Here is a 24789-nt window from a genome sequence, read left to right as displayed (position 1 = left end):
AATTATAATGCAAAGAAGTTATTATTGAAATTTAAACAATGCAGTACTGATATTTGTAGAAGAAATCACTACGGTGAAATAACCTTGGCGGCCAATCACAGCTCTTATGTCTTGGCCGGCTCTCCACTAGTCTTTCACATTGCAGTTGGGCGACTTTATGCCATTCATAGTCTGCAGATTCAGCTAACTCAGCTGTGTTTAATGAAATGCCTGGAATTACACAACGTAGAGATGCTAATTTAAGAAAAAACAATTAAGTGATTGTACCTCAGTGTGTAATAAGCCCTGGTGTTAAGGGGCTAGGGCATGTGAGGTTAAATATGGCCTCAAAAGGTCAGCGATGTAGGCCGGACTGATCCCATTTAGAGCTTTCCCTTTATCTGCTTCCTGCTAATAGCCTAGCCACCGCATTTTGGAGCAACTGTAAGAGTGATAAAACTGACTGAGTAATTCCCATATACAGAAAACTGCAACAGTCGTGAGGCGTGACGCGATAAAAGCATTCTCCAGTAAAGTTGCTGTTTTGTAGATACAAGGTTTTCGCCTGACGGCAGCAAAATATTTGACACCGACGCAAATAACTGGATGTGAGTCAGTGTGAAAAAGAAATGTGATGGGATTGGGGGGCCGTGGAGTCGTCCGTTTGAGCTGTAGTGGAGCTGGAGATGCTGCTCAAACTGCTTCTTCTCAGAAAGATGGCAAATAAGCCTCCTTAACAGAGCCGGCATTTCAACAATGATCTGTCTGATGGGGGCCTTTCTGTCGCGCCTGCTTTTTTCCCGCGACATTTCAATTGGGCTCAGGCTGATAGACTAGGTGGGGATGGACGTGGCAGGGGAGAGCTGTTAACAAACAAAAGCTGGGAACCTCTAATCAGCGAGCGGAGTGTGTCGGCTCTTGTAAGACCTTTTGGAAATGAAGCGTCTTCTTTGTGATTTGACGCTCGGCCAGAAGAACGACAACCCGTGTCAGCGCAGATGCTTTCTGCAAAAAGCTATTAAATCTAATCGCCACTCCAGTTCCAGGCAAGGACGGCAGGACTGCGAGCGTGGGCGCGAGAGCGAGAGTGTGCGAGAGTGAGGGAGCGAGCGAGTGTTTGCGCGAATGTCTTTACAAGCTTTGTGCAAATATGTGTTGGGAATGCGTGTAAGGGAGATTATAGGGTTATAGATAGCTCACAGGGTCTCACGGACATGAAGCCCGATTGTGGCCCTCATGATGAGCTTTGCTGTATGTGCCCTGGTTAGGACATCTAGGTCCACTAGGTCTCTAGGGCAGGTTCCCTAGGACATCTAGGTCTCTAGGTCCCCAGTGAGGACTCTGGGGAAGAGTAGCCGAGGCTGCAGCCCAGGTACTGGACAAAATTCATTAATAATGATTAAAACCAACATTTTTAAACCACTCTGCTCTGGAGGCTTCGTTTTCCGCCTTTCCGTGGTGCTGATGAAGGTACTGTGGCAGCCGGCTGGCCTTCCAGTACTCCGTCCGCTGTCCAGGGTCCTGACAACCAGGCCTCTATGATCAGCACCACTGATTTGGACAGCCCTCCCCTCCACATGGCTAGGGGGCTGGGGCCGCGCCACAGGAGTCATGCTACAGACAAGCAGACCAGCGCGCACTCACAGCGCCCCCACCCTGTGGCTCTCTTAAACGCACACGGGGGAATGAGCTTATTTGGTCCGTGTACAAGACAGACGACACATGAGGCATGTCATAATTCTGAGATATCATAATATGTTGAGATATCGCGGTGTACAGTATTACCATTATACCGCCCAAGCCTACAGCATCTACTATCAGAAGGAGACCAAACCAGCCTGATCTTTATGGAATGTGTGCAAGGAGGGCAAGACTAAGGTTTACCACTGGTTAGTTATACTACCTCCATGGAGATCAAATGTCCAGATGTGTAAAAAACAGAACACTCATGGGGTGTCCTTCAACTCCTATAGCCTGACCACTCAGTGACTCACTGGACCCAAGACAAGACAACAACACTCTTAGACCAGTAGGCTTTTATCGCCTACCAGTGTAGGCCTGATTGCCCTATTGTGGTAACTTACCCACTAATGCCTTTTGAACTTGCCCTGAATAAGAGCCTGGCTTTTTAACTACAGCACTGGAAAACGCAGAGAGAAGCAGCCCTATTATATAATCGATGCTACAAGAAGCAAACAAGGCTCCTACACAAGCAGCAAAAAGAAAGAGAGAGAGAGAGAGAGAGGGAGAGAGAAAGAGAGAGAGAGAGAGGAAAAACACACAGAAGGCAGCTAAACACTGGCTGAGGGAAAGCATTCAGAGTCACTGAGGAAGGTGGAGTGCATTACAGGCAATGATGACTGGAAAATGAGCCACAGGGGTCAGTACCAGTATCACTGAATTTAGGACTTTATCAGCTGCTTGAGTGTTGCTCCCTTGTCAGGGATGCTACCAGGCCCCGATTACTCCAACAATGCTGCCAAAATATCCAAGTAATACATTTTTAGGGCCCCTGTAAGTCAGAGGCCTTTAGAATCATTCTAAACCTGGACGTCTTGAGTCCCAAGCTGGTTTCCTCCTGTTCACTGTCATACACAAAAGCTACATGATAAAGCTAGGGCTGGGCGCTATGGTTAAAAAAAAGTCATATCTCCATATTCTTCATATACAATCAGATCTTGTGATACTGGCTTGCACAGGGGTCGTCTGCTAGCCGATGCATCACAGCTGAGTACCTGGCTGTAAGGAGACTAGAAAGAAATAAAAGTGAAAGAAAAATCATCCAGATATCCAGTCATGTTTGATTTTAAAGTGCCCTAGAATGAAAAACTGTGACAAACCGGGAACCTCAAAGACTGCTGAGACCATCCAGCAGAACCAAAACCGAGGTGAAATCAGGCCAATTCCAAAACCCCCAAACTGTTACATCATAGTCTTGACTCCCAACCACTAGAGTAAGCACTGCCAGGATAAATGCAATGGCTATTTTGTGAGAATATGCTAAAAAAAATAGCATATTTTAAACATGCTGTGGGGAGGCAAAACAGCTAAAAGCTAAAAGCTAACCAATAGTAAACCATGCTGACTAGACACTGAGATGACCCAGAGAGGACAGCAACACGATCCGGTTTGATTTTATTTGTTCTTGTTAGATTTCTAAGCTATGCTGCGCTAGGTTAAGCTAGGCTAAGCTAGGCTAGGCTAGGCTAGGCAGTTTGGGCCTTCTCATTAACATAAACCAGCCAATTAGCCAGCCAGAGCTCAATATTTGTGTAGCTCGCTTGTCAGAAACCTGGACATCTTGGTTTCCTTCCTTTTATCGGTGCTACTTGATACAAGCCAGATCCATGAGTTGATTCCCATCTAAAAAAGTTCACCTTTACACTGTCCTCATGACCTCCTACCCTCACACACTCACACTCCGCGGCTGCAACCAGAGTGCCTGAGTGTATGCTGCTGCTGCTGCTGTGCTGGAGCTCATTTATCAGAGCGATCTGATGTATCCATGGGTATCTCGGTGCTGCGGAAGCCGTGGTTTGGACATCTGAAGCTGTTCAGTAAATGATGATTTATGCCCTTCCCGGCCGCCGTGGTAAATCGGGACAAAGATAGAATTTTGAAGACGTGCAGTTGTCTGGGTGTCTCTTCACGTAATGATGAATGTGTGCTAAAGCCATCGTGACCGCTTCGGACATACGGCCCAGGCTACAAGACGGATGCTGCTACTGTTTTTAGCTATGCTTGCTGTACTTCAGGCCATGTTTATAGATATTAGGGACTCGTACAGTGTCAGTCGTACAGTCTGTTGGAAATCACTGAACATCTGGACACTGAGACTGCAGAGGAGTGTGTGACGATGTAGGCCTGCTGTTAGCGCCATGCTTATTATTTCATATTGAGGCATAAGCTTCCAGTACTTGTTGACTAGTTTGCTAAAAAGGTCTAAGACCATAGATCTACAGAAGGTTGATTGAGCAATTCCATAGAAGAACCATGTTACTGGACTGAATTGAGGGAGGAGGAACATGCCTAAAGCTCCTCCTCCTCCTCCTCCTCCCCTGAATCCAACATCCTATAAATTCCATCACTACCTTGTTTATTTGTTCAAAACAAAGTTTCCGCAACCCGCCACCACCCCGTCACGTTCCCTTATCTCAACTTACCAGAGGAGGGTCTGGACCTCTACCGCAAAGCAGAAGCCACCACAACTCCACCAGTTTCCCCCCTTTTGTTACAATCTCCTCCCAAGGAGATTATCATACACCATGGACAAAAGTATTGGGACGTCTGCTCATTCTCTCTTCCTCTCCTAATCAAGGGTATTCAAAAAGAGTCTATACGGTGTTTGTTGGAGTAACGGTCTCTAGGGTAGGTTCTCTGCTAGATTCTGGAGGAGCATTGCTATAAGAATTTGATTGCATTCAGCGACAGAAGCATTAGTGAGGTCAGGATGTTGGATGATCAGGATGTTAATCACACCATTCTTCCACTGCTCCACAGCTCAATACTGGGGGACTTTATGCCCCTCTAGCCCATGACTGGCATTAGGCATAGTGTCAATAGGTGGTTATCTGCTCCAGAACAGAGTCCTATTCTATGGGCAGTCCTTCTTGACAGGGACTAGACAAGCTGTGTATGTGTGCATTGTAGAAAATTGACCGAGACTGTGTCCACAATTGCATACTGCCATGCTCGTATGCCAGATGTAGTGCAGTAAGGGGTAACTTTGAGGCCTGTAGTAGTCCAAGTGTTCTGAGAATCGCCAGAATTGCATCAACCCCTACTGCTCATCCTAGACAGAGTGCAGGGCTAAGTCATCTTGGGTTGGGATGCGCTAGTGTCATCCCGGGCCAGTGCTTGGGGTGAGTAAGTGGAACACCCTCGACCCTGAGAGAAATAGTACCTTGAGGGGCAATACAGCAAAGACCCTGAGTTCAAGGCTCATCTAATCTCCTTCCCGTTCTCCCTGTCCTGCTTCTCACATTATCTCCTTCCTTCCCCATCCCTCTTTCTTCCTCTCGGTGCATCTCTCCTTTCCCCTTTCTCTCTGCCTCCAGTGTTATTAATCAGAAAAGGCTTGTTTGGTGTCAGAATCACAGTAAACAGACACAGTTCCGGCTTTAAGGCTTGGAAACCCTCAGGCTAACTATGTGCTGTACTTCTGTCCGTGTTTATAGATAACGGTACGTCACAGTGTGTTAAAAACCACATAAGCAACTCACTGAATAACACCGCTGGTGCAGCACAGCGGGTAAGTGTGTCCGGATAACAGCCTCTGCCGAATGCCATGCACATAACTATATATCACTGTCTGACAAATAGTCCTCTGTGTCCAGTATAGCAGAGGTTGTAGTGCTGCTGAATTGGCTGGGATAGTGCAGTGGGTAACAGCCTTTCTGTACCAAAATCTACATTAGCTTACGTCTAAAGCATCGCTGGTAAGTAAGCTCTAGATAAGGGACTGTCCAGGTCGGGAATTAGAGGCGGTGGCTGGTGGCGCATAGGCCGGAGGAGGCATGTGTCAGTCCATACCCTCCCTCCCAGTGTCAGGATCATTGCATGTGATAGGGGGAGAGGGAGTAATTGGGTAATTAGCTATCAAAAATTGGGTAAAAAATTGAAAGGAAAAAGGTGAGAGAGAATTATTTAAATATGTGCTAGGCTAGGGTAGGGTAGTCTAGGCTATGTGGTCCTCCATAAAAAGGAAAATCAGTGTGCTTCATTCTGAGGTACAATAATAACAGGGTGGTAAACAGGGTTAATAACCTCAACCAAAGTCACACACTTACTATTTACACATCAAACAATAACCTAAACACTCCATGTACCTGCCTTCACCCCTTAGCATTAGCCTCGTAGCCTCGAAAATGTCGGACACCGAACACACCTCAGCTGACCAATGAGATTTAAGGTGACTTTTACTCTTTTTTCTTCTTTTTTCTCTTCCCATCCCGTCACTGCTTTCGTCTTTCTCCTTCTCCTTCCCTCCTCAGATTCTCTCTTATTTACATTTCCACCTTCGCTTCCTCTCTCTCTCTCTATCGCTCGCTCGCTCTCTCTCGCTCCTTCACTTCTCACATTCGCCCTTCATTTCCTTCCTTCCTCTCTCTCTCTCTCTCGCTCTCTCTCTCACTCTTTGTCTGTCTGTGTCTCTCTCTCCACCTCTCCTGGATGTTTCTCCACAGTGATGCTATTTGTGCCCTAATCATGTGAAATCCATCCACGCGCTAAACTCCCGACGGAGCGCAGCGATGTTTTTTTCCGCCTGCCGTATTTTTCCGAAGCTCTGTTACTTACGGTGCTCCGTAAAGGTGATGTCTGATTAAATTACACTGTGTGTTTTGTGCTGAAACAGGAGAACGGCTTAAGTAGCTGAACCCCGCTCATGGAAGAAGGAGGGTGGGTGTCGGATGAGAAAGCGAGAGCGAGAGAGCAAGAGAAAAAGAGAGAGAGAGAGAGAGTGAGAGAGAGAAAGCAAGAGTGAGCTTCAGCTGACAAAGAGACTCTGCTGCTTGCTGAATGCTAACATATTTTCCGGCAGGCGCTAACACCTTCATAATGCTAACTGGCCGGCCATTTGGACATACACTCGCCGAGCACTTTGGGAGGAACATCTGCACACCTACTTCACCATTCATGCGATTATCTAATCAGCCAATCAAGCGGCAGCAGTGCAGGGCATAAAATTAGGCAATTACGGGTCAGCAGCTTCAGGTTCTGTTTACATCAACCATCCTCGGAATGAGGGGAAAATATGAAAATATGATCTCAGTGATTGTGAGCGTGGCATGAACACTGGTGATGGGTTGCTGGTCTGCTGAGGTTCAAAACATAGATGGTAGGAAGGTCAGAATCAGCACCAATAGCATGAATTCATTGGCCCTTGACCTTGAGGAAGGTTCGCTAAAACAGCAGAAGACTACTTTGGGTCCCACTTCCCAAGATCAGAAAGCTGAGGCTGCAGTGGCCACAGGTCTTATCAAACCTGGATAACTGAAGACTTGAGAAACGTAAAGGTAGCCCCGTCCAAATTTGGCACTGACAGCACAAATCCATGGACCCAACCTGCCTTGGGTCAACAGTGTAGGCTGGTGCAGGTGATGTAATAGTGTAGGAAATGTCTTCTTGGCACACTTAAGACTCATTAATACCAACCCATTGTCGCTTGAATGCCACAGCCTATTTGAGTAGCACGCTGTTGATTGGGAGAGGTCAACAGAGAATGGCCAGACTGGTCGGAGCTGACAGAAAGGCTACAGTAGCTCAGATAACCACTCTGTACAACTGTGGTGAGCATGAAGGCATCTCAGAATGAATGCACAGCAGGTCCGACCTTGAGGAAGGTGCGCCAAAACAGCAGAAGACTTTGTTGGGTGCCACTTCTGTCAGCCAAGAGCAGAAAGCTGTGGGCACATACTCACCAAAACTGGACACCTAGTTGAAGACTGGTGTAGTGAATCTCCATTTTTGCTGAGGATCATTACCACAGATGGTACAGTCCGAATTTGGCACTAACAGCACGGATCCATGGACCCAACCTGCCTTGAGTCAACAGTCCAGGCTGATGGAGGTTGTGTAAAGGCGTGGGGGAATACTTTCTTGGCACGTTTTAGGCTCATTATTACCGACCCATCATCGCTGGAATACCACAGCCTATTTGAGTAAGTCCTTCTTGGTAAGAAAGGTCAATGGAGAAAGGCTAGAATGGCTCAGTTTCTGTTGAGGATTATCACACAGATGGTAGGGTCAGAACTTGGTGCCAACAGCATGAATCCATGGACCTAAACCTGACTTGTGTCAACGGTCAACAGTCCAGGCTGGTGGCGTTGGTGTAATGGTGTGGGGAATGATTTCTTGGAACACTTTGGGCTCATTAATACCAATTCATCGTCCGCCATCCAGGCTGCGGTGGGCACAGACTCACCAAACCTGGAAGACAGTGGAAGACTGGAGAAACACAGCCTGGTCTGGTGAATCTTTATTTTGCTAAAGATCATCACACAGATGGTGGGGTCAGAATTTGGTGCCAACAGCATAAATCCGTGAACCTAACATGCCTTGGATCAGCAGTCAACAGTCCAAGCTGTAATGGTGTGATGGTGTGGGGAATGGCATGTTCTGGGCACACTCATTAGTCCTAGTCAATCATGGCTTGAAGGTCATAGCTTGCTTCAGTATTGTTAGTGACCATGTGCATCCCTTCATGACCAGAACCGACCCATCTTCTAGCGGCTATTTCCAGGACGTTAATGCACCATACGTAATGCAATCATGTCAACAAGGGTCAGAACCTCAAAGGAATGTTTCCAACATCCTCAACCATCCTCAAAACTGTGGTCCAAAATGTTCCAGAAGGTTGCTTTGGTGCCCACTTGTAGCCATTCCTGCGCCGCAAAGGATTATTAAACACTCTCATGCTCATCTCTTACTCTTTCTCATCCTCTCCACTTCCTCTGCTAGTCTCTCTTTCTCTATGTCTCTAAAAGGAGAAGGATAATATGTGTGTGTACGTGTGTGCACTGAGATGCTCCGGCTCCCGGGGCGTAGATGTGGCACGACGCATTAAATCACTCACTAATGCTCATATTTGCAAGCAGGCCGCAACTGCAGGCCCAAGCCCTGGCTGACTCAGTGGAGCTCACACACCCTCTCAGCAAGCGACGGCGCCAGCGCACAGCTCAGAGTCCTCATGTGGCGACGGCAAGGGCGACAGCACAGGCAGGACACGGCAGACAAAGACACTGTTTAGCCATGAGTGATTCTACAAACAGCAACAACAAACACAGGCCACGCATCCACAGATAGCATGTCGCTAAAGCATCGAGAGCGGCTAAGCAAGCCAATCAGCCCTGTGATGTGTCGGCGGGGTACGGAAGTAGACTGTCCGGGTCAATCTTGAGCTATAATGGTGGTGGTGGTGGGGGGTGGGGGGCGGCAGTGGGGTGTGACCTGGACAGCTGACCATGCTGGATCTACAGCATCAGCTACAGTGCAGCAAAGCTACCAAGCTCCATAGTGCAGTGGTTCTCAACCTCAACCTTTCTGAGCTTCGCATCTCCCTCTGTTCTTTTGTTGCTAGGTCTAGTATTTTGAGAGTGAGGTTTCAGGATTTATCATAGAGCCTGGCTAGCTAAGGTATGGAAAAGCATGCTATTGCTAACCATAAGTAAAGAAATGTGGGCATGGGAATGTGGATGTCCCGAATGGCTAAAGTTGGATAATGGTACAAGGCTACAAGCTACAAAGCTAGCTTCTTGGCTAACTACTGCTGCATGAGACTGGCAATCTTGGCTGGCACTTAGCACTAAGATAGCTCTTCAACGTTAAAGCGAGAATTACACTCAACACTCAATCTTAATGCTAAGTGAAACTGGGTTTTCGGCACCATCAGGGCTAACTAATACAGGGCTAACTAACGGAAGACCACTGTTGGTTCCCTGAACATCTTTTCAACTGAATGATCTTGTTCATGAATCCTTTTGTGAGTGAGATGTGTGTCCAGACAACCAAACCCAAACAAGGGTTTGAGGAAGTACCCTTTTTACACCTTTAAATCAGGGGTGCCCAATCCAGGTCCTGCTGATCTACCCTTGGTCGTGGGTGGTAGATCTCCAGCACCAGGATTGGCTGACCAACTTTGCATGAAGGTTTCTTCCCACACATACATCTCATCCTCAGTCAAGGTGCTTAAGGGAAACAATAGTGGTTCTTCTATACCACGACTCAAAGAACTCTTTGTGGCACCCACCACAACCATCTCTTCGCAATGTTGAGAACCACTGCACTAAGGCGTGGGCGCGAGTGGGCGGTTTACCTGGACAGGTAGCTGTGCAGGCGCTCGTCTGGACGCTCTGGCCTTCACAGGCGGTGCCTCCGTTCAGGGGGGCGGGGTTAGTGCAGCTCCGGCTCCTCTTCTGCCAGCCACGGCCACAGACGACGCTGCAGGCCGACCAGGTGGCCCACGTGGACCAGCCGCCGTTCACTGCTCACCCGCCCCGAGAGAAACGAACAGAGCAGGTCAGGGTTTACCCGACGAGCAACGGCAACAAACAACCTAAGGTAAGGCCCTGTCTTAAAGGAGGAGGGGGGTAGGAAAGCTCCCCGGATGGCGCAGGGGTGTCAACCCAATCACATACTGGCTGTTTGCTTTCTGATCAGCTTTTCGTAGGATTTTTGCCAATTGGACAAGAGACAGGCCAGAGGGGGCACTTGGCAAGCTGCCTTAGAAACAACAAGGACCCATGGTGGTGCCATATGCCGGTCATTTTCATAATAATCATAATTCCAGCTGATTTGTTTTGGCCTCGAAGCGCAACCCCCTGCACCTTTAAGGCGAGCCTCAGTCAACCACAGTGGGGACAATGGGCAACAGAGGAACACCAACACCATACTTGCCAACCTTGAGAGCTCGGAATGGCTCGGAAAGAGAGTTTTCTAATCCAACAGTTTCGGGGTGCTGGAGTCTGAATCCCTCTGGTGACTTTAACGACCTGGTAACTGGTTGAGGTAGAGGTCGACTTCTCTCAAATGACACTGTTGTCAGCAGTGCGGCCAAGCAGAATGCCGTCCAGCCAGTTGATTAGCGGTCTAATCTTTGCATTAAATAGCTCCTATCCTAAAGCTAACCTTTGGAGAACACCAGGAAAGGGAAGTAAAGAAGAGGGTTGGCAAGTGTGGCAAACTCTATCTCGGAAGTTAGATCACATGTTAAGTGCCTCAAAGAAAGGCATCTGGTGGTACCTATCAGGATGGCTGCACCGAGGGAGTTGGGACCATTACAGTACATCACATCACTCCATGCTGTTGCCCTTGTCAAGCCACGACAGCGACAATCAATCAACCTCTAACATCAAATGATCATTAATGCTAACTTGGTCCTGGGTTGATCTACAAGGGTGGGCATGCTTACTCTTACTGAACTGGCTTCTGAATCAAATACACAGATAAAGGGTTCTGGGTTCTTTCAGCACTGGCTTCCATTCTCAAAGCTCACAGGATGTGTATGAGGTGTTGGGCCATGTGTATGTCACGACTACAGTAGGCTATACTTTGCGATGCCCGACTATTTCTCATGAAACGCCCGAGCATGCCGTATTTCCGCAGTGATCCCGGACCCTAGGTTCGCACTGCGTTTTTAATCAAGTCCCGCGTCTACTGTCTCTCCCTCTTTCCCTCTTCTCTCTTGTGTGCATCAGTCGGGGCTCAAAGCAAATCTGATTTCTTCTGTTCTGCAGCAGTCGGGGCTGATTTGTTGTCTGGAAGCCTTGATCACCAGTCAGGTTTTGCGCGTCGGGCCGCTGAGGGCTCCTAATTCATGGGCTGAATCACTTCCGTAGCCTCTCTAGCTCCAGTGATTGCCCACCGCCGAGAGGGAAATTGCGCGGCGACCGGCGCGGGGGCCCTGATTACCTCTTAGCGCACAGTTGAGCCATGTCAAAGCCGGTCTCGTTAAAATGCATCTCCACCCTCCCTTCCACGACTCTAATAACAGCCCTTACCCCACCTACGGCACAGCCAATGAGAGAGCCCGGGCAAAGCTTCACATGAGTAAACTGACATTTTAATGTGAAGCCATAGGAGAACGGACAAAGAAAAAAAAAGAAAAAAAAAAAAAAACAGAACAAGAATAAGAGCGAGGACCAGGTCAAAGAGTTCCTTTTGATCAAAAAGCTATTCACAAAGAATTTATTCGTAATTAATTTGTACAATGGCAGCAAATTGGCCATCTCTTTGGTGAACACTGCGCAATTTGAACCCCGGCAAATTGTACGGCAAGGCGGCCCACCACTTATTTGCTATTTTTCCGCCTCTGTATGAGGGCCTCGTCGTGATTGACGGCACAAAAAAGCAAACAATGGGGCGAGATTTTCTCTCGGTTCACTGCTCCGGTCCCCTCGCGGAGTCCTCACAATCACAATTCCTGCGGAAAACCATGCGATTCAATACAATGCAACGGCCTAATCTAATCTCTCCATCATTGGGGGCAATAATTGTTTTCATTGTTGCTTCTTTTCCTGCTAATAAAATACAGCATCCTGATTGCTCTCTTTGCCTGATGGCACATTAAAGAGATCCTCCTTTCCCTGTGCAGATGTTCATCCCCGGTCATTTCGCCCCGTCCTTCTCATTAATACGGAATAATCGGTTTGATAAGCTGAAGATTAAATATTAAGCAAAAAGAGAACAGCTTCAATTTTCTGAAAACTCTCCTCAGTGTCCCTCCAGAAGGCAACCCCGGAACCCTTGATGATTTCTGCCGCTTTGCTCTGCTGCTCGGTTCGTGACTGATTGACTGTCTTGATTAGCCGAGAGCATTACGTGCCTTTAATGTATGCTACCTCCGGTCCGGGGGTGTCCAGGGACCTCCCGGTGGAATTGGGAATGGGCAAAGGCTGCGCATAATAATAAAGGTCAGCTAGCTTATCAAGCCAACTCGTTATCCACTTCCAGTGCAAGTCCAGCTACTGTGTACAGGTGGGAGAGACATGATTGTAGAAGAGCACTTGCACTGTTGGAATTCCTCACGCAATCACACCTGTTGGTGCTGACGACTGGTGCCACCGTCAAGTATAACAGCAGAATCCCAACACGGCTGTTGGTATGCTGGTATGTTGGGATTCTGCTGGTATAACGGACACCTGAAAATGATTAGCGGTATGTGATCGCTGGCATCTGCGATTGTTTTGGGATTCAGCTGTCACAATAGACAGCTGCAAAGGGTTAGTGGATGACGGTTGGTGGTGCAAAGCCCGTAATGGTTAGCATGCATTCGCTATTTCTTTGCCGCAGCCTTCTTATCGGCTTGGTTAGCAGCTGTTCAAATCTTTAGCCATTTCTGTGCCTCAAACAGAACTGTCTATCAAGCCGCCCTCAGTGAATTACTCCTGACTCGCAGGTCAAAACCCATCTCCAACTTTTTGTGTAACTACCGAAAGGGTGTGTGAAAGGGACGAGGCTGGGGAAGAGACGCACCATAGACAATCACGGCGGCCGAGGAGCTTTTGCGTCGGGCCACAATGTTCTTGGCCACGCAGGTGTAGTTGCCGGTGTCGGCCAGCCGGGCTTGTTTGATGATGAGATTATGGTCCACTGTGATGAAGAAATTGGGGTCAGCCTTGGGGTCGATCAGCTCCTCGTTCTTCTGCCACTCCACCTGGAGAAACACACATGCACAAGCACACACACCCACAGGGAAAAAAAGGCATTCAGAGGCTTAATCTGGCACCGTTGGAGGGTTCGGGGTGCGGCTCTGGGCCGTCCTCAGGACTGACGCCGGGGTGCAGGGGTTTAGACACCTGGCAGGAGTTTCATTTTGCCGTCAGGGAGAAGCGCAGAGGATTAGTGCCTCTCTTTTTTATCCCCACTGCTAAAGATTTGCTCGAAAACAAAGACCTGGCCCTCGTAAAACAGCTTAAGAACTGGAACGATAGGAATAATTGTGGCACCGCATTTGCTGTCCTACTGCACCCAGCTCTGATTGGTCCTGTTTAATTTTAATAAGGTACAAAAGTCTTAACGCAGCCATGCGGAACAGCTGAAATGTATTCCTTCAGAGATTCATTCTCCCAGTCATCCTGGGACTGGAAACAAGGAAACAAGTCAGCTTGGAGTTCAATATTTCATGCAGTGACCGCCTTGCGAGGCCAGCGCAGAGAGCAGGGTAACTGCTGTTGTTATTGGGCCGGTTGCAGACTCCGGTGGGCAACGCTGAGCCAAAACAGCTGGCCACAGTCTGGTCCAGTCCTGCGTCCTCCGCAAACCTGCATGCATTATTAATGGAGTGAGCGGAGCTGCCAGAAGCAGAGAGCTGAGCCTCTCGTCTATGTCCAGCTGACAAGACAGACGCCACGCCGTTACACGACAGGAAATATTGCCAGACGCGAAGATAAATCAACTAGCAGGATAATTAGCTTTAATAATGAGCTTTCTTGTCTTACTCACCTCAGCTGTGGGCACGCCCTCTGGAGGGTGGCAGCGGAGTAGCACCTCCTGGTCCAGCGCCGCCTCTTTACCCAGCGGTTCCTCCTCAAAGTTCTTCCTCAGATCTTTAAACCACAAGAACGTCAATTAGCACTTTCAGGTTGGGCAGACCGCCTAGCAGCAAACATCACATCTCAGGCAAGGCTACTGGTGCTACTGGGGCCATTTCTGTTAATTAAAAGTTTAGGTTCTTAATATCAGAACTGCACAAGCCAGTAAGCTCTAGACCATTTAACCTTCTAATGCTCTCAACAAGCAACAGTGCAAGCTTGAGGCGTGGGGGGGGGGGGGTCACCCTAATTTTTTTTAATATTACAACAAACTGATGGAAAAATGGAGACTGAAGGAAAAGTGTGTTGCTTATACTTTACTTAATTACTTTTCTTGGCCATGCACGCACTAACGAGTCGCACAAAGTCAAGCTAATTGGACAACAAACTCTATTAGCTTTGACTTGTATCAATATTAGGTGATTATTGTCTATCTGCACTACAGAGTCTCCACATGACCACCGGCTTGTCTGAAAATGTCAGGTCATTCACTTCACTTGTGCATTAGTGCATTTCGGCCTGTTAGCATTAGATACGCCAAACAAGATGCTGTCAGATACTTCACAACAGCTCTAATAATTAAAGCCATGTGTGGCTGAATATGCATTGCTTGTATTTGAGTTTTCCATTGACATTAAAGCAGTACATCCCAAAGTTCACCTGGTGCTATGTGTAGCAGTCTGTATGTAAACTACTGATGTTGGTTTCCCAACTTGTCAGACCAAATTTTCCCCTAGGAGTACTTCAAAGTAAAGCCTGTCTCGATTGAGACATTTTATCTCCAGTGATCTCCTCAAATTAGTCACCCAGTCATCCAGTCAATATTCCCACCCACTAGCTAGAACCTCCACTGTTACTCAATGCTTCCAGCACTGGGAGGCTAATGTCTACATAGCATGTCCTTCCCCCAACTGAATCTAAAGCAATGTCAAACCCGTTCGTCAGAGAACCCCCGCTGACCGTTCCTCCAAGCCCACCCTACCCACTCATAGAAGCCACAAATGGCTTTGGCCAGTGCTTAGAAGGCTGCACCACCAGGGATCTCCAGATTACAACACAAATAACGAAGAAAAGGAAAGGTTGTTTATTATTGACATGTTGTTTACTAAAGAAAGGGGTTCTATTATGCTGAACAGTTCATAACTAGAATGCTCCAAGCAGTCATTCCCACATCTTGCAGTAAACTACAGCAACGTGTATTGATTTGTTGCCCCATAAGTGAAGAAAGTGCCTGTTATACAGACAGAATTTTGAACAATGGTGGCAGCAGTGGGAAATAAAGCACAGAAAGTCCAAAGTGTGGGAGTTCCTCACCCACGGAAGCAACAGGGTTGAACAATGCAGCACATTGTCAACGTACATGCTAAATAAGTGGGAAAACAGTCGACTGGGTAACTGATTACCGCAGTGAGGGTTAGTTGCAGTAGAGGAGAGATTTCCCCAGAACCAGGTGTGTCCTTTAGCTGGTGTTTGTTTGTTTGTTTGTTTGTTCGGGATCTGAGAGCGCACAGGCGGCACAGGGCCCAGCGCTTATTTGGTGTTGCTTGGCTGCGTTAGAGAATGGCTGTCTGAAGCCCCGGGGCCAAGCATCAACTGAGAGCAATTGCATTATCCCTCCTCCTCCGCCCCTCCACACACAAACACACACACTACTCTACAATGGGGTATCCGCACGCCCCTCCAACCCGCAGGCTACCGAGACAAGTGTTGATGCGAGTCAGATTGCATTTGGTCCTCCAAATTACGTTACTGCTGATAAAGACGGTTTGAGTCATAGTGGCAATGGACGGTAAAATGCTTTCAAAACAATCTTTGCATAAATGTTTACGACTGGTGTAATGGAGGACGGCTTGAGCGAAGAGGCGCCTACGGAGACAGCTGCCCTTGTGGAATATCCGTTTCTGCATAGCGACGTGGTGGGGTGACTAACGACTGACTGGCTGGCGTGTAGCAGGGGTAGGCGTTGTTATTCAAAACTACCCAAACGTACCTTCGTATGAATTGAGGAGGTTTGGGGATTTAAAGGATGATGCTGACTGATGCTGATGTTGCGTCTCACAGTAAATACCCCAGATGTTTGCTATCTGTTCTTTAGTATAGCACTAAAAAATACGATGCTAATGTTGCTAAGAAACACTATAAATCAACAGTCACCAAGTTAGCTCAATGCTGCCTTTACTGTTGGATGCAGTTAAGCTTTTTCTAAGTTACTTACTTACACTATAGAAATGAACAAACCTCTTTTGATAGCCATGTGGACAACAGGTGTTGTGCCGAATACTGACCCCCCCCCTTCCACCACCACCAAATACATCCAGATGTTACAGAACATTCCTAATTCATACTTTGATAAAGTTAGTCTTGAATCTTGAGTTAACCCACATTTCTTACCTTACTGTTTACTGTTATTTGTCTCTGCTTGCACTAGCTAAGTTAACATTTACTTCACCTTGAGTTCGTTCATATCTCGTGAATTTTCATTGACATCAAACACCAGAACAGCAGCTAAAGCTAAAACTATCATTTTGGAATACGTGTTCAGGTTCAATTCTGTGGTGGAGACAGAATTTAACACACCACCTGCTGTCTAAAGCAGCTTCGCAGTGAGTTTCGTTTATTTTTATCGTCCACAGTATGTCCTAAACCACACTGACAAGTCTGCACCACCCAAAGTCTCTACCAGAATGCATCAAACTTGCATAATAATGTAATACAGGATTTTGACAGTTATTGTAATAGCTTTTTTATCAATACTAATCAATACATTATTTCTAATTTCATATATTAGTATTGATTATTATTGATAATATTACATTATTGGGTTTTAGTACTTTTGATTTAAGTGCAACATTTTGGGATTTCACTTCTGGGTATTATTACAGTTTCTATAATAGTAAGTGATGCAAACCATCTGCAAGGTTGAGGAACCAGGCAATTTAAGAGCAATTTAATGGCATTCCAATAGTTCTTTGAGTTATCATGGTTCTAAAATACCTTCAACCCATTGTCTTTATTAAAGAACCCTTGAAAAGGCATCTTGGAAAAGATTTCTTGGTTAAACCAATGACATTTCTCCTCACGTGAACATCTGGAATTGTAATGGTTCTACAATAATGCATTAATCTGCCTGTCATTGATATAATACAGTTTTTACCAATAATATTCCAATATGCATGTATAATTTGCGAAAATCCAATAACATTAATAAGTTTTATTACATTTTGGGGAAATTATTACAATATGAAGTGCTACAAACCATCTACAAGAGGTTCCTGTTGTATTGAAGAACCATTTTACCAGGCACCAGGCACCAAGCCTAATTTAAAATACCATGGATCATGGTTCATGATTCATGTCATGGTTCTACAGTACTTTCAAACCATTGCCTTTACTAAAGAACCCTTGAAGATTCCCTTTTTTAAAGAGTGCATGTTTTGATTTCTTCCTCAAAACAATTACCTTTTTTCTGACAGGAACATCTGGATACTATTTCTTTAAACACTGCAGATATTTGAGAAGCAGAAGTGGTTAAACTACTCTCATAGTCTGAGCACTGCACACTTAGCACGTTTAGCGAAGTAACTAGTGGCTAACTGTCTGCTTTCTATGAAGACATCACCGCTAGTCATTTTAGTCCTTAGAAAAAAAAAAAGAAGCCCATGTCATGCCTGTCCATAGCAATCAGGCCATACCAAACGCTGAGCGGTAAAGAGGGCTTCGGCTCGTTCGATTTAATTAAACTGGATTTAACGGGTCTGGGCAGCACTGCGGGCAGCACGGCCGTGGGAGGTAGGGAAAAAAAGCCACCGTCCTTATCCAACACTTCCGTGACTTTGAAGGCGGGACTGAAACGAGGTTGAGTTTAAAGCGTCTGTGGGGGGTCCGATTCCTTTCAGCAGTCCCATGCGCTGCAAAGTCCTGGTTTTAAATGATGCATGTTTATGAGGAGATTAATAGAGGGGTGGTTGTAAAAATAAATAAATAAATAAATAAATAAATAAATAAATAAATAAATTCACAGCTGCTTTAAGGGCTTCTTTTCCTCGGATCTGAGGCCGAGGTGGGGAGCGATGTCCCCCTTTGTACGACGGGTTGATACACTACACTCCATAAATCCGGTCTGATTGCGAGGTGCTTTCATCATTGTTTTTTGAGCTATGAATGTGGCTTGTCAAAGGGGACTTTGTCTCTCTCTCTCTCTCTCTCTGTCTCACTCTGTTCCCCCACTTCCGGGGACGATATTCCCTCCTAAGCGAAGCGGCCACGGGGCCTCCTGGAGCCTAATCGCATTATCGCGCTGCTAGATATGGAAACTGTGTGGCCTCTCGAGGCAATTACCGCGTGTTACATCGCAGATTAGCGGCTTAACCACGCCATGGGCTGGTTTTGATCAAACTTCCCAATCAAAAACGTTAAATAAGTCATTCAAACCCATCAGCCTCGGGGAACGCACGCTCAAGCTGAAGTGCTCGGATTGATTGGACTAAATGCAATTTGGAAATCATTTTTATTCGAGAGCGTATCAAACGCAGGATTGGAAGAGCTAAAAATCTTCTCCTCTGCAAAGCAGACCAGACCTGGCGAAGAGGGAAAGATCCTCCAGCCGAAGCCTGGCTGAATTCTGAACATTTTTCCCCTGGACACACTGACAAGTTGGGTTGTTTTTTTTCCCTTCTTTCCTTCTTTCCACACTCATGCCCCAGATTTCGAGCAGTTGGCTGGTCCAGACGTGTTAGGATAACTCACAGGCGATTCGCACGTAAGCCTTTTGGCTCTTCTGGGTTCCTGTAGTGCTCCAGGCCACACACTGACACCAGTAATCCTCCAGGCCGAAGATTTTCTCCACCTGCTGCCTGGAGATGTCAATCTTCACCTGCATCACAGGGAGACCTACAGAGAAGAGGAGAGGACACATATAAACATGGTTAACTCTTTAATACCAGGGCAACTTTCGACTGTTCAGGTTTTAGACACCTAAGCCCATTATTTCAGATCATGTCTCTCAGCAATTTTCAGCAGTTTTTACTGTAAACGCTCCAGATCCCATCAGAACAGATAAAGCAGCTGATAAATCCAGTAAAAAGGAGAAACAAGAGCTTCTCATTCTGAAGAAAGAAAGTAGGGAGAGATCTTGTCGGTGAGCTAGTCTGAAGAACAGAGCTCGGTTCCTCCAGGGTTCTCCTGGACGCCCCCCAGTCCAGCCAGCACAGCGTGGAGGATGTGTTCAACTCCATCATCATCATCAGCAGCAGCAGCAGCAGCAGCAGCAGCTCACCTGATTTACCATCATTAAGCCCTGATTTACCACCAAACCAGGTGTTGATCTGAGGAGAACTCTAAATAATACTAGACTCCATGAGGAGAACTTTGGAGATGTTCTAATGATGAACTTGACTTTCTGAAGGAGTGTTATTATTAGTGTTTATTCTAATATCAGTGTTTTATTGAAAAAAATAAACACTTACTGCTCAGCTTTTAGCTCCATAAAGTATCATAACTGTAATAGAGAAGGTGATGTGTGGGAAGCATTTCTGACAAGAGCCAAACTATGATGTTCTAGACGACTGGAGGGTCAGAACATCTTCGAAACATCAGGCAGGTCTTGTGTTGTGTTCCTGGTAAGCAGTGCTCAGTACCTACCAAAAGAGCTCCAAGGAAGGACAACTGGAGACCTTGGAAAGGCTCATTGATGAAATCCATGAAGAGACTTCTTAAAGGGATCTGCTGCTAACATCTTGGTGTCAGATACCACAGGACGCCTTCAGAGGTCTTGTGGAGTCCATCCCTCAACAGATCAGAGGTGTTCCACAACATTAGGTAGGTGGTTTTAATGTTATGGCTGTTCAGTGTACTTGAACATTTCCAGAAGTACACAGTCAGGGGTTTTTGGACAGCGTGAACATCTGCTTTGTGGGGTTGCCAATGATGATGTTTTTTTCCCATGTTGATCGTGTACGCTTCCACACGAATGAGGCAGTGACGAGACGGTGCCTTATTAAAGCCTAAATGAATTCCGAATGAGAAGAAAAAGCTTAAAAAATCATAAAAACGCATTCCATATTGTGACAATCTGTCAGCCACCCCGGCTGATTGAGTAATCTCCACACGAACAGCGTGAAGCCGTCCGACAGCATAATTCCGTTTTTGACAATTATGAATGAACGTCATCAGAGTTAAGCAGCGAAGAGCAGCCGTCACGCATTATACATTCTTGTATTGGAAGGAGGGTGTGTGTGTGTGTATGTGTATGTGTGTGTGTGTGTGTGTGTGTGTGTGTGTGTGTGTGTGTTTTCAGCAAAAGGCGGGCTAGTGGTGGTGGCTGGGGGTGGGTGGGTGTGTGGGGGGGGGTAGGCAAAGATAATGCAATGAAAAATTATCTCACTGGCTCTGTGATATCTTCCCTCCAGCTATCGCTCATCTCTTAATACAAAAGCTTGACCTTGAAGATGCCCACGTCTCCCTCGTCCCATCCCACCATCCCCCTTCTGCCGTCTCTCTCCTTTTCTTCTCCAGCCTTTTGTCTCTCTCTCTCTTTCTCTTGCACTTAAGAGGCTTTACTTTTCTTGCACATGTTGAGGCTTCATGGACGTTTGCCAGCTCCTCAGGAGCTCAGCGGTTGGATATTTTACAGACCATCGTGTTGTGACCCACATCTCCATGCTAGGGGCTGTGCAGGCCGTGCCCGGTGGGTCTCGCCGCAGGTGCGTGCAGGTGGCCTTGGCAGTATACTTGTATGGCAACAGGGAAGCGAGGCAGAGCCGCCGCCGGCACGCTATATAATATTACGCTGTGATCCAACTTAATCAGTATCTGCAGCATCGCATCTGTATTGAACTGGTCCTTATCATGGACGACGTGTTTGATGCAAGTAGCTGTACTTAGAAAAGTACAGGGGGAGGTCTCAGAACAAATGAGGTGGTGATCAGGACCAATGACAGTCATGGGGAGGTCTCCCAGTCGAGAGGAGGCTGTGAAACAAACCTGAGGGTGATGAGGACCAATCACAGTCAGGGGGAGGGTCTCAGAACATTTGAGGCAGTGATTAGGACCAATCACAGTCAGGTGGATAAGTCTCAGAACAAATATCATGGTGATCAGGACCAATCACAGTCAGGAGGAGGTCTCAGAACACCTGAGGCAGTGATTAGGACCAATCACAGTCAGGAGGAGGTCTCAGAACATCTAAGGCAGTAAACAGGGCCAATCACAGTCAGGAGAAGGTCTCAGAACATCTAAGGCAGTAAGCAGGGCCAATCACAGTCAGGAGGAGGTCTCAGAACATATAAGGCAGTAAACAGGGCCAATCACAGTCAGGGGGAGGTCTCAGAACATCTGCGGCAGTGATTAGGACCAATCACAGTCAGGAGGAGGTCTCAGAACATATAAGGCAGTAAACAGGGCCAATCACAGTCAGGAGGAGGTCTCAGAACACCTGAGGCAGTGATTAGGACCAATCACAGTCAGGTTGATAAGTCTCAGAATAAATATCATGGTGATCAGAACCAATCACAGTCAGGGGGAGGGTCTCAGACCATCTGCGTCAGTAATTAGAACCAATCACAGTCAGGGGGAGGGTCTCAGAACATCTGCGGCAGTGATTAAACAGTGAGTTCTGTTTAGCAGTTGGTGCACACCATTCCAAACACACTCATACAACTGGGTAATCATGGCTGCGATTGGTCACAACCACAGACATATCCCGCCCATTCGGCCTCCAGCAGTTTAGAGAGCCTATTCACACTGAAGTGACCGAGGCAGTGTGCAGTGTCCTGAACGAGACACAACACAAGGCGCTTGTGATTGTGTCAGCCAATAAGAGGAGAGATCATTTCCGAATATCGGTGTGTATAATTCCGAGGGAGAAGGAAAGAGGTTGGTCGTGCAAAAATAAACGACTGGTTTTGAAGCAGAAAACAGCTCAAGCGTTAGAAGTGCTCCTCAGGGAGAGAATTACAGTACATGAGATATGTAGGAGATGGGCCCTTTAATTCTATTTGTGGCAGTCTGTTGGAGGGGAATAATAGGCAAGAGAATGATGTGGCATATTGGAAAAGGAAAAAAAAATCACACACACACACACACACACTCATACATACGAACCCACACCTCATAATGACATGCTGGCAGACTGGAGGAACACGTGATTACTATTAGATCTGAACCTGTCTCACTCGGAGTGTCAACAACCCAATTGGTTTCTCCCTGCTTCCAGCAAATCCAGCCTCCACTCCTGCAGCTGAAGCACATGCCGGCTCTGCCGCCGCAGTGTCTGAGAGAGGGTATGTGTATATGCAGAGCGCGTCATGCGAAATGTGACGCTTTTTCGACTGTATTAATTACCATTCGCCACAAAACGCGAAAGACAATTATTACGAGGGCTCGGCTCTGAAATGCTTTGAGTGAAAAGCCATTTCAAACCCTGATTGCTTTTGTAATTGCATCCCGTTTCTTTGCCTCTCTTTTTTTTTCATATTTACATCAAATTTTATCCAGAGCTTCCCCCGAAACCCTTCGAGATTCAACGTCTGGACAAAAGAATGTCGTATAGCTGTAAACAACAGTGGCAGCAACAACGGGGTCCTCAATGGGGTCCTGACAGCTGAATTCTGAATTCTCTACTAATTTTATTCCAATTGAATAAAGTTTTTCCTCTCGAATTTGATCAAATCAGCGAGACAAGAATGTGTAAACACTGATGCCGACAACCTGTGTTGATGCGAGGCTACGTTCGGTGACTGAGTGCCATTCAGTTTCCATGAGTGCCATGGAGGACCACTTAGCATTTAGTATTACACCCAGAACGAGCCCACAAAAAGCTGTGGTAGATAAGGAGCTTGCAATTTACACCAAGTAGGACAGTCTTTCTAAAGGAAAGTTTTGACAAGACAAACAAACAAACAATGCCGGTCGTTCGTTATCACAGCTAATGCCACTCATAACTCTAATAATTATTATTATATTCCCCAAATACTTAAATCCAAGTATTTCTCACTGTACAGCGAAATGTGTCCTCCACATTTGACCCATCTGTAACACACTAGTGATCTACCCAGAGAAGAGAAGTGGGCAGCCAACTCCAGCAGCCTGTGAGCAGAGACAGTTGTGGCAGCGGCAGCTTGCTGAGCCCGGGTATCGAACCCATAACCCTGTCATCAATAGCTGGGAGCTCTGACCGCTGAGCCACCGCTGCCAACAGCAGCAGCCACGGTGGGGTCCATAGTAAACAAGCTGTGTTCACACTTCCAACACTGTTCGGTTTCCCTGAGCACCACAGCGCACCACTTAGCATTTTGCCACAGCGAGACCTCAAGAACCCTAGTAGTGCTAGATAACATGGTGTGAAATTTACACCAAAAAGCCGGTCATTCTAAACTAAAGTTTAAGATGAACATAGACTAAATGTCTGTTACCTCAGCTAACGTTATTAGCCTAGCGTGTTTTCACCTCAGATCATCTGACTGGAAAATAGTGAGTCTCATTTAGCTAGTTAGCTAATACAAAAGCGAGCTCAGTCAGGTTAAATAAAACCAGATAAATTCATAAATGATGGTGAAAGTTCAATTAAATGAATTAAAATACATTTAAACATATATTAAAATTTTAAGAATATTTTAAGAAGTTTGACTCCTTTTTTATTCTGAATTTTTGGAATTTGAATGCAGTGTCCCGCACAAGTGTTTATTTTAGTGACAAAAAAATAATTAGTACACTTCTATATATCTGTGTTAATTTGTTATATTATATAAAGTAAAGTTGAAGTCAATCCTGATGCCTTAAGTCTCTCGCACATTAGGTGAGGTATACGGTTTATTAATGTAGCAATGGTATCGGATCGGTATCGGGTATCGACCGATATGCAGAGTTTATGTATCTGTATCAGTATTGGAACTGAAAAAGCCAGATCGGTGCATCCCTGGTCAAAATAATCGACAATGGCAAGTTTGTGCAAATCTGACCGAACTATTCTGCCGAACTGTTCCTTTAAAGCCCACTTTTACTGCCTGGCAGATAGAGCTGCATGATAAGGCATAAAACTCAGCAGTGTGAATGTTTAAAACGAGTGATTAACCAGGGAGCCGAGGCTCGGGTTGGAAAAGCCATTATAATCTTCACCCTGGAGCCCTGAGCTAAGGTCGCTTTGGCAACCTTCCCTGTGGGACGGGGGAGGTCAGGCAGTCAAAGCGTAATTGAAGCAAAGACAGAGGGCCGCATTTGAGATGCAGACGGAGCCGGGAGCTCCCCATCACCCACGGATGGCACATATCGCTTCCGTACCCACACAAACTCATTAGGGGCCGGAAAAGACCGAAAGGGCCCTAATAGAGCCTTTACACTTAAAGGGCCGATTTAAAAATTTTTTTAGCTTACTTAAAAGTGTTGCTTGTTTAGTCAATACAGTCCATTTATGCTAATTAAGCTTATTATTATTATTAATGTTATTATTATCGTCTGTTGTGATGTCACAAAAATACCCTAATTGAAGATACAGCTGCCTGTCCGTCGTATAACGGTTTAGCCCGGCCACATTCTTACTGAAGTTAAAAGCTTTCTGCTTTCTGATTGAGAAACAATACATAGGCCAATCAGAACAGAGCTCATTTACATATACCTACATTAAAGGTATAGTAGCATAACCTGACAAGGACAGTGAGAGGCCCGTTAAAGGAATCCTGTCCGTTTTTTGATACGTAAACATGTGCAAACATCATACAGTTTTACATGTCCAAATGTTTGTGGACACCCCTCCCCCCACACAGAGAAGGTCTGCCAATAGAATAGG

The 24789-nt window shown here is 46.3% G+C and overlaps 1 protein-coding gene across 4 annotated transcripts in view; it reads right to left on the bottom strand.

The window, feature by feature from the left end:
* Positions 1–24789, bottom strand: part of unc5a (unc-5 netrin receptor A) — a 282706-nt gene that overhangs the window by 80167 nt on the left and 177750 nt on the right. For 2 of the 4 annotated variants that reach the window (XM_072693119.1, XM_072693120.1), the window contains exons 3-6: positions 18756–18899; positions 13921–14024; positions 12952–13132; positions 9794–9961 (exon numbers count right to left, since the gene is read on the bottom strand). In XM_072693119.1, the coding sequence (XP_072549220.1) occupies positions 9794–9961; positions 12952–13132; positions 13921–14024; positions 18756–18899 (597 nt within the window). The remainder of the gene's footprint in view (positions 1–9793; positions 9962–12951; positions 13133–13920; positions 14025–18755; positions 18900–24789) is intronic. The other 2 variants (XM_072693121.1, XM_072693123.1) reach the window with 1 other exon arrangement.

The sequence above is a fragment of the Salminus brasiliensis genome, chromosome 12 (assembly GCF_030463535.1).
Source record: "Salminus brasiliensis chromosome 12, fSalBra1.hap2, whole genome shotgun sequence".
NCBI classification, from domain to species: domain Eukaryota; kingdom Metazoa; phylum Chordata; class Actinopteri; order Characiformes; family Bryconidae; genus Salminus; species Salminus brasiliensis.
Note: the sequence above shows the minus strand (reverse complement) of the source record. Positions and strands in the feature narration are given on the sequence as shown.